At 48.6% G+C, this 16,364-nt stretch overlaps 1 protein-coding gene across 1 annotated transcript in view; it reads right to left on the reverse strand.

The window, feature by feature from the left end:
* Nucleotides 1–244: 244 nt before the first annotated feature.
* The window catches only part of lamc1 (laminin, gamma 1), a 50,208-nt gene continuing 34,088 nt past the window's right edge, over nucleotides 245–16,364 (reverse strand). Inside the window, exons 3-28 of the mRNA XM_088014891.1 lie at nucleotides 13,093–13,223; nucleotides 11,043–11,209; nucleotides 10,183–10,371; nucleotides 9,359–9,476; nucleotides 9,046–9,144; nucleotides 8,840–8,976; nucleotides 8,645–8,767; nucleotides 8,382–8,571; nucleotides 8,178–8,290; nucleotides 7,889–8,110; nucleotides 7,261–7,449; nucleotides 6,894–7,139; nucleotides 6,502–6,655; nucleotides 6,231–6,373; nucleotides 5,834–6,012; nucleotides 5,600–5,756; nucleotides 5,303–5,508; nucleotides 5,148–5,227; nucleotides 4,858–4,995; nucleotides 4,386–4,530; nucleotides 4,162–4,311; nucleotides 3,970–4,084; nucleotides 3,392–3,591; nucleotides 3,151–3,309; nucleotides 2,962–3,061; nucleotides 245–2,890 (exon numbers count right to left, since the gene is read on the reverse strand). Of these exons, the coding sequence (XP_087871017.1) occupies nucleotides 2,634–2,890; nucleotides 2,962–3,061; nucleotides 3,151–3,309; nucleotides 3,392–3,591; nucleotides 3,970–4,084; nucleotides 4,162–4,311; nucleotides 4,386–4,530; nucleotides 4,858–4,995; nucleotides 5,148–5,227; nucleotides 5,303–5,508; nucleotides 5,600–5,756; nucleotides 5,834–6,012; nucleotides 6,231–6,373; nucleotides 6,502–6,655; nucleotides 6,894–7,139; nucleotides 7,261–7,449; nucleotides 7,889–8,110; nucleotides 8,178–8,290; nucleotides 8,382–8,571; nucleotides 8,645–8,767; nucleotides 8,840–8,976; nucleotides 9,046–9,144; nucleotides 9,359–9,476; nucleotides 10,183–10,371; nucleotides 11,043–11,209; nucleotides 13,093–13,223 (4,107 nt within the window). The 3' untranslated portion in view covers nucleotides 245–2,633. The remainder of the gene's footprint in view (nucleotides 2,891–2,961; nucleotides 3,062–3,150; nucleotides 3,310–3,391; nucleotides 3,592–3,969; nucleotides 4,085–4,161; nucleotides 4,312–4,385; nucleotides 4,531–4,857; nucleotides 4,996–5,147; nucleotides 5,228–5,302; nucleotides 5,509–5,599; nucleotides 5,757–5,833; nucleotides 6,013–6,230; nucleotides 6,374–6,501; nucleotides 6,656–6,893; nucleotides 7,140–7,260; nucleotides 7,450–7,888; nucleotides 8,111–8,177; nucleotides 8,291–8,381; nucleotides 8,572–8,644; nucleotides 8,768–8,839; nucleotides 8,977–9,045; nucleotides 9,145–9,358; nucleotides 9,477–10,182; nucleotides 10,372–11,042; nucleotides 11,210–13,092; nucleotides 13,224–16,364) is intronic.

The raw sequence follows: 16,364 nt of genomic DNA on the forward strand, positions 1-16,364 counted from the left end.
AACATATTCTGCTGATGTTGCTTCTCTATGCAGTCAGTGAGGAGAACCAGGAGCTCCACCAAAGCACATCCTCCGTCTGATCGTATCTAGTCTGCAGAATGTCTAGACTTCTATACGTTAAAATCTGGCTTTGAAACGTCCAGCTGGTCAGTTGAACAGTTTGTCTTGTTTGTCCACAGGAGGAACAGCCACTGACATGACAGGAGTGAAACCTGAAAGAAAGTCGACTCAGACACAAAGCAAGTCCTGTAGTAGTTGGTTTTTATTACTGAAATGTTAGGTTTGGGTTTACAGGCAGGCGTAAACAGAGATGGAAACATAGAAATCCTGCAGGCTGAGCAGCAGCAACATGGCCACCAACATGAAGAACGACAGCAGATCTCACCACAAACAGCCCATATAACTTAAAATACTGATTACAGAGCTGGAGATGCGCAGGCTGCAGGCACCACAGGCGAGTCGCTGAAACAGTCGGCATGAGGACATTCTGGGGTCTGGTGGTCCAGGATCCATCTGTGTGAATTTAAAAACTTTGCTGAAGTACCAACAGCGGCCCTTTAAGGCGCGAACGGACTCGTCCTGCCTGACGAAGGGCTCAAACCTCCTGAAAACCCACAAAGAATCAACACAAACAGTAATGGTGAAAGGCAACAGCTCTCAGCCCTGTATACACGCAAGCAGAGAGAATAATAATAACAATTAGAATAATAACATACACAGACGTTATGATAGAGGATATATTTTCACCTGGAGGTTTCAGTTGATTGATTGTGATCAGACATAATGGGGTAAAATCAGCCAATCACTTATTTACACGCATAATAATAAACTCCTCGCTCTAACTCATAATAAAAAACATTCACTCAAAAATAAAACATTTGTAATAATTATTAGCACCAGTGTATCAGATAAAACTCTCGCTACGCAGAATGTACAAAGTTGCATAGTGTTTGGATGTGGAGACAAAGGTGAGGTGCTGCAGAGTGGGAACGCACCCATGAGCCGAAGCTGCCAAAGTCCAGAAGGGGTCACTCAGGGGTCGGAACAGGATTTTACACACAAAGACAATCCAACAGGGGATCCGTCACGTTCCAACATTAGCAAAACATTTTATCTGGTAACCAGGAAGCGTCAGATCGTTTGGTACAAATCATCTCTTCTCAGAGGTTTCCACCACAGACAGAACTCCTGATTCACCCCACAGGTTCTCATCTTCCTCCTACTGAGGAAGAGCAGCCCAGGCTTTCTGAGGTCCAGGACTTTCTCCAGACTGTCCTGGAACATGCTAGCAGCTAGCTGGAAACCGTCTGTCCAACCTGGGCTGCATCCATGATGCTAATAAATACACAGAACCAAACAGGCTTTCAGAGTCCGAAGTTACGCTGTTCAACCTGAGCTGACAAAAGTTAGCTAAGCTAGCATGCTAAGGCTAACAAAGTTAACTAGCAAGCTGTTCAAAAGCAGAGATGTCTCTTTGCTATAGATAGGTTAGCATGTTAGTTTTGATTAATTGTGAAAAAATGATGCTACAAAGTGAAGCTAATCTCCTCCTTTGATAGCACTGAAGAAATGTAAGTTACATTTAAATTTAACACTAGCATTGTCAAAAAAAAACCCGTAGAGTTCACCCTAACATGATAACCAGCTGTTTGACAAGCTAACATGAAAACCTAGCTTGCCAGCATTAACCTCTCCAAACTAATACAAATGTTTCATTGCTAATTGTTGTGACAAATAAAAGTGATATTTAAATATTACTTTTAGAAAATCAGCAGCTGGAATCAGTAAAACGTTACTACACTTAAAAATGAGCAAAAGCCAAACAAGAAACTCTGTAAGACCTTCACAAAACCTGGAGACCTGCTGCTAAGATGGCTTTGATTAAAAGGTCTGGCAGGATAAGTTAGTCCAAAGTGATGCAAACCAGACCATGGCTTTAATTTTAGGTATTGCTGCTTATCTAGAGCCAACCTTTGAAATGTTTCACTATGAAAACAAACATTAACTTTTACTTATTGTGGTCAATAAACAGATTTGGGGCCTGAACCACTGAAGCTGCTTGTGGGACATTTTGTTTCTGTCTGTGACGGAAAACGGCCATTTCTACTTCCCAAAGAATCCACAGCTTCTGCAAGGCTTAAATGTGGGAAATTGTAAATGAGGAGTTTGGGTTTGGTTTTATCTGTCTGGGACTTTGGCAGCTTCCCGCACAGCAGTTTATGTGACTTTACAAAACACTGCCACCTGCTGGAGGTGTGAATACTGCAGAAGAGAGGATTAGAAATATTTTCCCTGCTGTCTGTATCGAGAGCGTAGCTTCGGGAGGAGGATCTGAGAATTCCTTCACGTGTTCTGAAATGTTAAAGACAAAAATATGGCGAGGCGCCAATGGGCTGCAGTCACATTGGGTTTATGGTTCTGGTTGTCTCTCCGAGGTTCGTCCACCTCGCTGCCCAGCGCCCTGCACCGCGGAGGTCACTGTAACGACACCGACGTCACCAGCAACTGCCTCTCTACTGGGCGCGGCTGAAATGTTGGCAAAGACAGAACTGTTTTGGTAAAAGTCGGCACGCTTGCCGGAGTGTTAGATGTGAGCGTGGGAGGAAACAGGGCGGATGGACGATGTGGGCGGGTTAAGGCTGCTCCAGTGACGGCGTGTTGAAGCAGCCTTCGGGTAACGCCGCCTTGATGTCGTTCAGGTTGTTGATGTCGCTGCGGATCTCTCGGATCTGCCGGTCATAGTCGTCGATCATCTGCTTCTGTGTGCTCGCCACATCATTCAGCTCCCTCAGCTTCTTGTCCAGCTCGCTGCCGGCCATCTTGTCCTTGGCACGCTTCAGAGACTCATCAATCTGGTTCAGTTTGCTAAGATCCACTTTATCAATGTTTCCTGCAGAAACGCGTGACAGTTAGTTTGAGTCACAGCTAATGTCGACACCGAGAGACGAGTTCTGGACCTACCCAGCTGATCCATTAGATCTGTGATGATCTTCAGGACCGTCTTCACCGTACTCTTGGCCTTGCGAGCGTTGTCCTCAGCCTGTTTGGCGTTATCCGATGCCTGCAGGACAGATCAATCCCACCGACTATCAGCAATGCTTTTGTTAAACAGTTTGAAACTTCCTCATAGAGCAGAGGGTCAGTTCGTACCATGGAAGCCATCATCATGTCGCTGTCAGCCTCAGCCTTCTTCTTCTTCAGCTCCTCCTCCGCGGCGCTCAGCTGATCCATCATGTCATCAACATCTTTGTCCAGCTTGTTTGTGTCCTGCAGCGCCTTCTCTGCTTCCTCTTTAGTCCTAGCCGAGCCCTGCCAGGACACGATGTGAGGAGACGGTGAGCGGATGAAGAGGATCAGACCACTCATCAACCAGCAGGGGGCGCCTCGTTACCTTCTGAACGTTGCCTGCAATCTTCTCAGCCTCTTCGGCCTTCCTCTTGGCTTCCCCAGCATCACTGGCAGCATTACCAAGCGCCTCCTTCGCCTGCCGGGTCTTCTCGTTGGCGGCCATTATGGTGGCATTGATGATAGGGATCTTCTTCATGGCTTCCTCTGCTGCTGTCTTGTTGTCGTTGACCCTCCTGTCAAAGTCTGGAACAAGTTTGGAAATAACCCTCAGATTAAAATGATTTAGAAGGAAAACATTTACAATAAGTGGAAAACTAAAGCAACGTTGTCTCCACATTTAACTTCCTGCAACAGTGCATCAACATCCTTTCAAACTTGTTTTATTTAGACTCTGCATCGATTAAGATTTTTTAATGCACAGATTGAGAACACATAAAGAATCCCCAAAATCTTCTTGTGAAAATGGTGATTATTTTGTCCAGTAAACAGAAAGATTTTTCACAGCATTGCAACAGTTTGCATGAAGCAGCCTCAGCCTGTCACTGGTTTCATCTCCAAGAGCATTTCAGGTGAACACCAGGTTTGGATCTCGGTGCTGCGACTGGAAACGGGGCCATTTACCTCGGAGGTCCTCCAGGATGCTCTCTGCTTCTCTGAAAGTTGACTGGCCTTTCTTCGCCGCCTCCTCGGCCAGAGCTTTAGCGGCATCGGCTCGGGCCAACAGCTGATCCGCAGTCTGTGGAACAGAAGCAGGTTGAATGGCTGGTGTTCAGTGGCTCAGCCAGAGGAGACTCTGTCATAACCTGAACTCACCTGCTGCTCACTCTTCCCTTTCTCCAGCAGCTTCCGGACCTCCAGCTCTTTGGGCTTCAGGTCGTCTCGCAGCTCGTTGTACTCCCGTTCCGTCTTGTCAATCAGGTTGTCCAGATCAGACGCCTCCTTCTTAATCTTTTTGGCATCATCCTGAGAACAGGCGCATCATTAATAAGTTTGATTCCTTGAGCAACGCATGTCTGTTTTACCTTGCTAACATTTACCTCCAGTGTCTTGGTGTCAAACGGCGGGAGGCTGGTCAGGTTGGCAAACAGCTTCAGAGCTTTGTTCCCGGCGTCCTCTGCCTCCGCCTGCACCTTGTTGGCCTGTTGCTCCAGATCCTTGGCCCGGTCCTTCGCCTCGTTGTACCTGAAAGGGGGGAGGAGAAGTCAGAAACTCAGGGAGTTCTAAATCTGTTGGAAACTCAGAGCCTCGAAGTCCAAAACTTCAAACAGGCTTTACACACAAGGACACCAAACGTCAATTAAAAGACACAAACTGCAATAAAAAGCACAAAATAAACACAAATAGAAAACATTTTACAAGCAAAGACGTTGCATGAAACAGCTAGAGAGACAAATCAGAGATTCAAAAGTACTAAACCAAATGAACAAAAAGCCACAACACTGCCAGCAGGACACGGTCGTCTGTCCCTTTAAAACCGTTTTCATCCACACAAACTGAAATGTGACCTACATCTTGTTGAGCTTGTCAATCTCATCAGCCATCTTGCTCTCGCCGTCGATGGTCTTCAGCAGCAGGTTGTATGCTTTGGTTGACGTGTCGTTGGCATCTTTAGCGATCTTTTCGATCTGGTCAGCGTCCATCTTGTGCCTGTAGGAAACATTTCAACACATTTTTGTCAAGATGACTTCAAAAGATTCTTTGAACTGTCATGGATGAATCCAGTTCATCTTCGGGTTTTGGATGAGTTCTTGGTGAGTCTTTCAGGTTCGCCAGTCAGAGCTGCAGGTATGAAGTCTTACTTGTCGGCGAGGCGCCGAGCCTCCTCAGCCAGCAGCGTCATGTTGTTGGGTTCTCCAGAGCCATCAGTAGGTTTGACGTCCTGTGAATCACATCGGCTCAGTTACCTGCCACTGATCAGTCCATTACATATCAGGACAACGCTGACTTCACTTACCACTTTGCTGATGGCATCCTTGGCCTTGGCCAGTTCCTGCCGAGCTCGGTCGATCAGTCTCTCGGCGTCTTGGACTCTGTCCCGCGCGCGGTCAGCCTGAGCGCTGGTGTCGTCCACCGTGTTGCGGATGCTCTGCAGTCGGTTCCACTGGGTGGTCAGGGTGATGTTCAGGACGTTCAGACGGTCCAGCAGACCTCGGTCTGCATCTGCAAGGACCCAGGCGGTACATTAGCGCACCTTGATGCTGTTTAATAAAACATCTTCTGGTCCTCACATTGTTCTGTGTGGCAGTTTTACCTTTGCTATTCTGAGCCTCTTCCAGCAGCTCCATGATGACCTTCTCTGCCTCCTTCAATCGATCCTCAAAGGCCTTATCACTGACCGTGTCCTGGCCGGAGCCGAGGTTATCTATCAGAGTCTGGAGTTCTTGGAGCTTCTGTCTCTGCTGGTTCACCTGGACACCATTTTAGAAACCATTTCAGTTTGGAAAGGTCATGTGAAGGAGCGAAGCTCTGATCAACGACTCCTCACCTTGTCTCGGACCAGACCGTAGCAGGACGGACACTGCTGGCAGCCTGGCACTGACCGGTTGTAGAAATAATTCTCCTCACACATATCACATCGAGCTCCAACGAAGCCGGGTCGACACTCGCACCGGCCGTCTTCCTTACACTGACCGGACAGAGAACCTTCAGGGTCGCAGTCACACGCTGAGCAGGAAACAGAAAGTTTATTCATATTTCACGCCTTTACTGATCTGCAGCTCTAGAATAACTAAAACTATGATAAATATTTAATCTCCTTTCTCCTTGGATCTGTCCCTTGGAACGAATGCTGCAGGGTTTTTGTGTCGTATTTATGCTGCAAACCCAACGGTAAGGTCAAAGTAAGTCACAAGTGAAAGTAACTTGTTTGGCTTTGTCCTCACGTTTGCAGCCAGATGAGCTGAAGCCGAAAAAGTTGACCTCACAGCGGTCACAGTGCTGGCCGGCGACGCCGGGTTGGCACTCGCATTGTCCTGAGTCAATGTCACAGTCGCCACTGGTGGAGCCGATTGGGTTGCAGTCACACCTGTGGACAGGTGCAGACAAACCCTGATGAGTTTAGCCACGATCAACGACATGAAATGACTTTACGTAACGGCTCCACGGTGAAGGATGAATGAACAGTGAAGGTCTGAAACGTGGAGGGGAACTCACTCCTCGCAGCCACTGCCGCTCTGCAGGTTGAAGAATCCCAGCTGGCAGGCGCTGCAGTCGCGTTCGTCCACGTTAGGCAGACACTGACACTGACCGGTGACCGGAGAACAGCTGGTCTGCTGATCCACGGTGCCCAGCGGAGAGCAGGAGCAGGCTGAAGAAAAACACCGACAGGAAACACCAAGAGCTGAATTTCCAATGAAAAGCTCGATTCTGTGAACCAAGACGAGTCCAAACTGGTTTTCTCTAAACTGTGTAAAGAACTGAGGCTGCAGCCCGTCAGACGCTGGATGGGCAGTAAAACACGAGAACACTGCAGGTTAGTGTCGGTCAGTAGCCGTGAATAAAACCCGGTTCTGGTCTTCCATGGGTCGATGTGAACGGAGGCTCACCTGCACACTTCTCAGCAGGGTTGGAGGCATGCGGGTCTCCGAAGAAGCCCGCCTTGCAGCGGTCGCAGAAGAAGCCGTCGGTGTTGTAGATGCACTTGAGGCATTCTCCCGTCTCGCGGTTGCAGTTGCCGACGGCGTTGGGGTCGATGTTACTGCTGCACTGGCAGGAGCGGCAGGGCCGGGCCGGCCCGTTCTGACCCAGAGGGTCCCCAAAGAACCCGTCGTCGCAGAGCTCACAGCGCTTTCCTGCACACAGGTGAGGTGTTGCATGTTGATGTCTACTTCTACTGATCTTAATGTTTCAAAAACATGTCAAAGCTTAGTTTGTATATTTTCAGATAATCTCTGGTCCAGGCCTCTGTGGTACCTGTGGTTCCAGCAGGACAGTTGGTGCAAACCACTTCTCTGGTTTTGGGGACGACAGCGCAGGTGGCTCCGCTGGGGCAGGGGCACGGCCGGCAGTCGTCCGCCGTGCCCTGCGTGGCGTCGCCATAGAAACCGTCCTGGCAGCGCTCGCAGCTCAGCCCGGCGGTGTTGTCCTGGCAGAGACAGGCTCCTGGACAGGAGACAGAGACAGGAGACGTTTTCACCTGCTGACCGACAGATGACCACCGAAAGAACTGGGAATAAAACACTTTATCTACAGAAAGGTCAACATTCCAGAACCAGAACCAGAACCACACGAGACTGACCAACCAGAACCATCACAAAGTCTGGGCCGAGGAAGAAACAAAAAAAATCTAATTAACCAGTAACAAACCAGTCTTAAACTGGAGCCACTGGAAACTAGTTAGAGAAGCAAAGCAGAACCCAGGATGGGTCCAGTCAGAACCTCAAGGAACCAGTTAGGAACGAGCCCACGGTTCTGTCTAAACCCTGAAAACGACCAAAGTCACTGTGACCATCAAGCCGTCTTCTCCCAGTGTTCCCAGTGTCAGGGTGGGAGGCGTCACTGCAGTCAATAGACCCAGGACTCCCAGTGTTCCCAGTCTTACCAGTATCAGGGTTGCAGGCGTCGCTGTGTCCATGGCAGTTGCAGACTTCACAGGAGCTGAAGGGTCCGAGCTCCCGCTGGGCGCGGCGGTATCCCAGGGTGCACTGCTCACAGTGCTGACCCTGGTAACCCGGCGGACAGGTGCACTGCTCCACCCAGCGGGCCGGCACTCCTGGGCCCCGCCTCGCCGTCACCAGGGAGACGTTGTCCAGGTAACCAGCACCTGCAGACAGACCCAGGTTTATGTGTCTGGAGGAGGGAAGGTGGTGGAGGTGTCAGGAGATGCCTACTCCGCTCGCTGTAGGTGCTCCGGATCTTGATGGCCGTCAGGTTGTGGAGAAGTTTCTGGAAGTCTGAGTCACTGATGGTGGGTCTCCAGGGGTAGCCTGGCTGTTCGTGGAGCCTGAACCAGAACCAGAACCAGAACGGTTTGATTTATTCAGGACCAACAGAGAGCTGAGGAATCTTCTCTGATCAGGAATGCCTCATCCCACCTGAACACAAAGGTCTGCATGTTCTCGTTGGGGTAGGCGTTGCCCTGGGCGATGAGCGGGACGGCCAGCCTCATGCCGGCCCCCTCCAGGATCAGATCCTCGGCCGACAGCCGAGCATCCCGCCGCTCCACTCGGAAGGTCATGCTCAGGTTTTGTCCATAACTCAGCATCTGATTCCTCAAGAACTTCTCTGTGGAGCAGAAAACACCAGCGGTGAGTCTCTGAGGGGAACCGGAGGGTCCGGAACGGCTCAGGTTCGGTACCTGGGGCCACCAGGTACAGCGGCTGGTAGTCTTCAGACATCAAGGACACTTCCTGTCCGGTGGGGGACCACTGGACAGAGACGGTGGATCCGTCCCGCGTCTGGCCGCTCCACTCCTCTGTACCTGCAACAGGAACAGGAAGTCAGAAACTAGAGGGGGAGCATGCCCAGAGTTTGGGCTGCAGGCGGAGTTCACCTCTGTCGAAGGTGGAGCTGATGGTGTGGACGCTGTAGCCTTCGGCGCTGTCGCACACAGACGAGTGCTGGAAGCAGAAACAGGCCGTGCAGCCCTGGGGGTTGTTGGGGTCCAAGTTGAAGTAACCTGGTTTACATCTGGAGGGACAGACGGGTCGGTATAAAGAGTGTCTTAACGAGGAACCGGAACCTGAGTGAGTTCCTTACCTGTCGCAGCTGAAGCCCTCCACGTTGTCTTTACAGCGGCACTGACCCGTGTTGACGTCACACTCCTGGGTGCTGCCTGACGGCGAGCAGGTGCAAGGCCTGGCAGACAAGCACAGGGTTAAATTCACCCACAAAGCTCACAAAACGACCCCAAACTCAGCGATGTGGCCAGCAGGTGGCGCTCAGATCAGATTCCTGCTTTTCAGAAACTAACTGAGCAGTTTCCCACTCTGTCATGTTTAAGGCAGTTTGTGTCCAGGTGACGTGAGGCGGGGCGGCGGGGCGGCGGCGGGGCGGCGGGGCGGCGGCGTACCTGCAGCCGGCCTCGGTCAGGCTGTGGAACCCCGGCTGGCAGCGGTCGCACTTCTCCCCGGTTACTCCGGGTTTGCAGGCGCACACGCCTCTGGTGTTGCACTGAGGAGACTCAGAACCTGCAAACAAACAAACGTCTGCCGTCAGCCCGGTAACCTTTGACCTCCCAAAGAGAGTTAGCGTCAATGAAATACGCAGAGAGGCTGGAACAGAGCAGGAAAACCTCGTTCCACCTGAGGACACGAGGTTTACAGGAACTTTCTCTGAGGAAGGATCCAACAAACTGAGCACAAACACAGAGACATTCTCAACACCTAGAAGAAATACAAAACATGCACAAGAGCTAAAAGTGATGCAAACACAGAGCTGTTCCCACACAGCCATGAAAATATCAAAGAAACAAGTAAAGATGTAAAATATGCCAGAAAGGGACAAAACATCATCTTATAATCAACCATAAACATTTTAAACCTGACATGGATATAAAGAAGATCCAGATAAAGATGATAAAACTCCAGAGAAATGGGAAACATTCAGAAACAGAAGGAAAATGACCAGCAGGGGGCAGAAACACAGGAAACCCTCAGTTCAGGTTTTAAATCAAGTTTATGATCTTCATGTTTCACCGTTTGGTTTTATATTTATTTGCTGTCTCAGCCGTTTTGTGTGAATTTATAGTGCAGAGTTGATACGACAGTATCTGTTTCTCAGACTTTGCATCAATGCAGAAATGAACCTGTCAGATATGAGCGTAGCAGATTCATGCGCCCATAATTCATGTTTCACTCCCAGGATGAAAGGGTGAATTCTGCTGCCGGGACCCACCGATGGAGTTGCAGCTGCAGGGCAGGCAGCGGTTGCCGCTCTGGTCTCTGTGGTAGTTGTCGAGGCAGCGCTCACAGTTGGGCCCGTCGGTGTTGTCGGCGCAGTTCCTGCAGTGACCTCCGTGACCCGTGGCCCGGTACAGCTCGGCGTCGAAGTAGCAGTCTGAGCTCTTCCTGTTGCAGTCGCAGGCTGAAACACAGAAACAGCAACATTCCCTGAAAACACTGGTTGGAAAGGGTTTAAAAAGCGAGACAGTTAAAACTCAGTCAGAAACCCTGAAACAGAGACGACAGTCTGTCTTCATGTTGCTTCACTGTGGACCAGGTGTTTCCTGTTAAAAATCAGTTTTAACAGGAATTTTTAATGTGGGTGAAGAAAAAAGAGACAAAACCTTAGCAGGCATCGTCAGCGTCATAATGCTGGTCAGAACTGGAGCAGAAATGATGGCAGCGCTGCCACTGGTCGTCCTGACTGAGGTCAAGTAAAGACACAGAGCTTTTACATCCCTGGGCAGGGTGCAGGTTTGTTAAGTCTCCATTCTCATGTCTTCACATTAAAACCAGCTTGTTGTTGTTTCAGTCAAAACTCGTCATTCTTCTGTTTTACTTCTACATTTTCTGTATAATTCTGGATCTTAGTTAGAAACTAAACGGCCTGAGTTCGTCACCGTAGCGAATGGTGAAATCTGGATTTGGAAAAGTTTCCCTGACTCTCATGTTTCCTGCAGTGTGGGAGACTGAGCACCGCTTAGTCATGCATTAAACAGGAACTACAACTCCCACAATCCCCCAGAGGCCTGGCCAGCGTCCAGCACAGCTGTCCGCTCCCTGGCCGGTTTCAGCCGGTAACCGGTGACTCACGCAGACACTCGTTGGCGCTGTCGGCCGTCGCCCTCATCCACGGCCGGTCGTTGTAGAAAGCTTTGCACACGCCGCAGTCGACGCCCTCCGTGTTGTGTTTGCAGTCGCAGACCAGCCGGCCCCCGCTGTCCTTCACACACTCGCTGGCATGGCCGTTACACTTGCACCTGACGACACACACACACACACACACACACCTGTTACAGCTGGATGACACACCACTCAAAGGAACAGCATTTCATCATCAGACGCCTCGTCTGAATGCAGCCTGTTGGTGTGAAATCTGTCATCAGACTGAAGTCTGTTCCGCTCGGTGATTGAAGGTTTGGCTCCAACAGGACGGCGCTTGTTCAGCCTCCACCTTCACCGATTGTCTCAGGGGTTTCCTGGCACAGAGCCGTGGAAAGTCTGACAGCACAACGAACCGAGAGCTTCAGAGAGACAGAAGCCACAAACCTGAGCTCCACGTTTCACTGCTGAGACGGTCAGAGAAACGATGCAGCAACAGACAGGCAGAAGATTCCTGATCAGAACGGATCAATAATCACAAGACATACAAACAAACCAGGAGAGGAAAAACTCCATCCATCTCTTCATTCATCCATCTGTTCATCTCTTCATTCATCCATCCGTCCATGCATCCATCATCCATCCATCCGTCCGTCCATCCATCCATCCATTAAAAGGTTTCCTCAGCAGCCATTGTACGGATCTTTTCTAAAATCTTCTTCATATTTGACCCAAACCTCCAACATGTTTCTGATAAAGGTCAGACTGGATCTGCTTCCTGAATCCAAGAGAAGCTTCAGCTGAAACGATTCTTCATCACATCGTTTTTATGCTTCACACACCTGAGAAAACAACTCTGCCCCTCCCCAACATGATGCTGCACACTGCCAGTCAGCTGGGTGAAAATAATTTGAGAAGACCAACGAGATCCTTGAAACATTAAATCTTTGTGAAACTACAGAGTCCCTGATCATCATGCTAAGCTAACGCTGTTAGCACAGTTAATGCTGAGCAATCATTGGATTTAGTGGAGCTGTTATCCTGAGATCATTTCCTTTCATATCACAAGTGATAAATTTAAACAGTTAAATCAGTTTGAAAAATTAACCTGTATATAAATGACTGATATTTTTAGCTCCAGTTAGTTTTAACTTGTTAGTTTAGGTCAAAAGCTACTTTTCAGCTAAATGAGTTGGTTTTTAGTTGTGACTTTTCTTTACAACACGGCTGTTAGCATGAACCTACTTAGCTTAGCTCTGATCCACCTCTGGCATTTAAAGCATCAATAAAAGTCAAAATTAGCAACTAATGTTAGAAATTAGACATGATTTTAACTTTAGGCGACATAAACATGTAGCAGCTCAGCTGCAGACTGAAGACAGACTTTGAGATTTAACTACATTTATTTGATTACATTTACAAAGTCACTTTTTAATGAGGTTAAAAATGATGTCATTAAATGTGCATTTATTTAATTTCTGCTGCTGAGTCATAAACTACAGATGAGTATCAAAATCTAATTTACAAAACCAAAGCAGAGCCAAGACAGATTTAAAGTAGTTTGTTGGTTTTAAATCATCTTCATCCAGTAAATGTTACATTAAAGCAGAGAACCTTAATAATCTGTTTCTGTGTGAATGGAGGCAGCAGGACTGCAGGATGAGTCCATGGATCTGGTTAAAGTCCAACCAGGTGACCCGGCCCGGCCCGCTCAGCACCACGCCTCGGTGAGCGCAGCCTGCGGCGCTCTGCGGGCCTCTGGTCCGTCAGGGCAGCGATCCGCCCCTGTAATCCGGCCCTGCCAGCCAGGAATGTCAGGAATGCTGGGTGTGTAATGGAAATCTGCTCTGCATTTCAAACAGATTCTGGCTGCAGAGGCTCTGGGTCCAACCCGCTCTGCCCCCCTGAGTCAGGGCAGCGGGCCACACAGGCCGGATCAGGACCGTAAATCCACCTGAGCCCACTTCTCCATTCACTGGAGGCTCTTTTGCCTGAGGAGGCGGAAACCCGGCCGGCAGGTGAATGTTTAACTCGTGTTTACCTTCCTCCCACGGCGAAGTCAGAGATGGCGTAGTAGTAGGACTTGAGGACCTTGGGGTCGTTGAAAACTTCGTCTCCGAACGTGTTGAGCCTGTTCAGGGTCACTCTGATGTCTGTGGCCGTCACCCAGTCCTAAACGGAGACGACGCGGACAGTTAGAGCAAACAGGCAGGCTGCAGCTTCAGAGCCGCAGCGGGAAGGAACAGACGGTTTCTACAGAGTTTATCTGAAAGCTAGAAGTGTGAACTGCAACCAGCTGAACAATCCCCCAAACGCCCCTCTCCTGTTCAAGCATGCAGCAAAAATGCAACAAGCTCCGTCTGCAGGCGGCGGGTCAAGATGCTAAGGAGATAAAGGTCTGAGGCTGGAAATGAAATGAAACCCGTTTTTATCAGAACCACCGTGAAGGGTTTCTGGACTCCTGCAGGAAAACGGCTCCAGTCTCTGATCACCATATTGAGACTAGAAATACAGAAACCTTGAATTTTATCTGAGGTTAAAGCAGCGAGAGAATCAGGACAACATGTTTGGGTCGGAACCGATTTACTGACGTTAAACTGTTTTACTGACGTTAAACTGTTTTACTGCATAATATCTGATGAAGAGTACTTAAGGTATTTAAAGTATTTAAAGTATTTAAAGTATTTAAAGTATTTACAGCCTCAGACTTTATTCAGTTCAACAAAAAACAAACAAATCTCCAAAAACAACCAGAAAAAATACAAAAACGGTTTTTCAAACATGATTTTATGTATTAAACTAAAGACGTGGGTCTAAATGAGAAAGTTCGATAAAATCATTTTTCTTTAATTAACATGAAATTTTCCATCAGGTTTTAAAAACTACACAGAATTTTAGGTTGTAATTTTCCCCTTAGGACACAGCAGGCAGTTCTACAAGGTTCTGGACCCACTTCAAGGTTCTGGACCCACTTCAAGGTTCTGGACCCACTTCAAGGTTCTGGACCCACTTCAAGGTTCTGGACCGACTTCAAGGTTCTGGATCTTCTTTAAGGTTCTGACAGGAAGTTCTGCAGTTCTGTTGTGATGGAACCAAAATCAAACAAACTTTTATCTTTTGCTCTGATTTAAACGCAGCAGGAAGGAATTCACAGCTGTCGGGTTTCTGGCCGGAGCCACGTGGGAAAACGGGTCGGTACCGGCAGGAGGCGGATCGGGCCCAGAGGTTCAGAGTGAGAGCTCACAGCGTGTCTGTAGAGACTCGGTGTCAGGATCCGTGTTTTTGTGTGTTTATTTTTGAGTTTTCTGTGTTCAGTCCTGTTTCCCTGTGAGTCTCTGTCCTGTCCTCCCCGTTGATTGCTCCCCAGGTGTGTCTCATTCCCTTAATTACCCCGTGTGTATTTAAACCCACCTGTTGTCTGTGTTCCTTGTCGGATCCTCGTCGTATGCCCAAGTTTGTCAATTGCTGTCAAGTCGTGTGAGCTCTCCGGTGGAACTGTGAAGTCCCGGTTAGCTAGCTCCTAGTTCAGTCTTGTGTCAGTTGCTACCGGTGTTTAGCTGTGTGCTAGTTTCTCCGCCGTGCTGCCTGTTCTTGGACTGCTCTGAGCTTCATCATTAAACTCATCATTTTTCACCATCTACCTGGGTCTCAGCGATTATTCTCACCACCAACCACACCTTTTCATGACACTCGGTCCGGATCTGACCCGCTACTGGTCTCAGTCTGAGGCGGTTCTGGTTTCGACCCGGAAGTTCTGGGAAACATTTTGATGCTCCTCGTTTCTCCGGTCAGCATTTCTGTATTTATGCTCCAGAAATAATCCGATCCGAAGAAATGAAGGCGGTTCTGGTGCTGAACGGGAAAAACGTTCATGTCATTTCTGTTTGGATCAAACGTCCCCAGGAAAGGTCAGAGGTCACAGGACATCCTCAGGTTCTGGTCACATCGTCGACCCAGTCAGGAGAAACCAGCTGGGATTCCCATCGTCCAGGGAAGACGGCCGGACCGGACCTGGACCAAAACCCGGATCTGGACCAAAACCCAGACCCAGACCTGGACCTGGACCCGGTTCAATCACCTGGACTCGTTTCCTGGCCTCTTGAGATAAAATAAAATAAATCGACTAAATGATGAAGGTCTGAAACCATCTGGACTCATTTCTGGTCCAAAGTCGTTTTCCTGATCAATCGATCAATCGATCAATCGATCGATTGATCGATTGATCGATCAGTCAGTCACATTTTATAGCTCGTTTCAGCAGCGAGGCATTTCAAAGAGCTTCACATCATTAAATAATAAAAGTGAACCAGCCTGTGACGGTAAGAAAGAAAAAGAGATTTTGAAATAAAAATAAAGATAAAAGCGTTAAAGCTGCGTCTGTGTGGGACTTTAGCTAAACGCCGTTGAACTGGACTCTGATGGAGGAGAAGAACTGAAACCCGGTTTGACTCGGCGAACCGGGCCGGGCCAAGGCGGGTCGCCGTCCTGCAGCTGGCCGACTTATGGCATCGTCTCGTTAGGATTCATGCAGAACCAGCCGGCAGCTGCGGGTCCAGACCGGTTCTGAATCGTCTCAGAACATTTGTTCTCCGTCCGTCACGAGCAGAGAGGAAAACATCCTGCAGGAACCGGAAACATTCAGCCGGGCCGAACCAGAACTTCTCTCTGCCTCCAGGAACCATCACTCAGGAAATTAAAGCAGATAATCTAATTGGCTCCGGAGACGATCAGGACCTGGACCTGGACCAGGTCTGGGTCAGCAGAACCGCTTTCTGTCTGAATCACCGTTTCATCTCAGTGACTGGAAGCATCTGGTCTGTTTTACAGGATCAACTGATCCGTCATCGGCTCACAGCTGGGAGGTTCTGGACTCACTTCCCGTCTGGAAACCGTCCAGCTGCAGCCGGAGGGTCAGAACCAGCAACATGATTCATCAATAATAACATTTATTATTACCCCTATTTATGAATGAATGAATATGATTTTACTGGAACATGAAACATCTTTTCTGCTTCAGCCTTGAATTATTTTCTTTGATCCAGAAACTTCAGACGTTTCATCAGAAACTGTTCAGCGACTCCTGTTGTTATTTACCAGATTAAAACTCTTTTCATCAACATTTCTGAACTAAAATGGTTTTTTTAACCGATATAATAATCTGATCTTAACAGTCAGAAATCAGAAATCAAGGATTGATTAATCTACAGTTTCCCTCAGATTAATATTTTCTATAACTTATTGATGTATTTATTTATTCAGCAACTAACTGATCAAAACTGCAGTAAATGCATTTCACGTTTACTGCAGGCTAAC

The sequence above is a fragment of the Poecilia mexicana genome, unplaced genomic scaffold, assembly GCF_051168715.1.
Source record: "Poecilia mexicana isolate PSO_F unplaced genomic scaffold, ASM5116871v1 scaffold_17, whole genome shotgun sequence".
Taxonomy (NCBI): domain Eukaryota; kingdom Metazoa; phylum Chordata; class Actinopteri; order Cyprinodontiformes; family Poeciliidae; genus Poecilia; species Poecilia mexicana.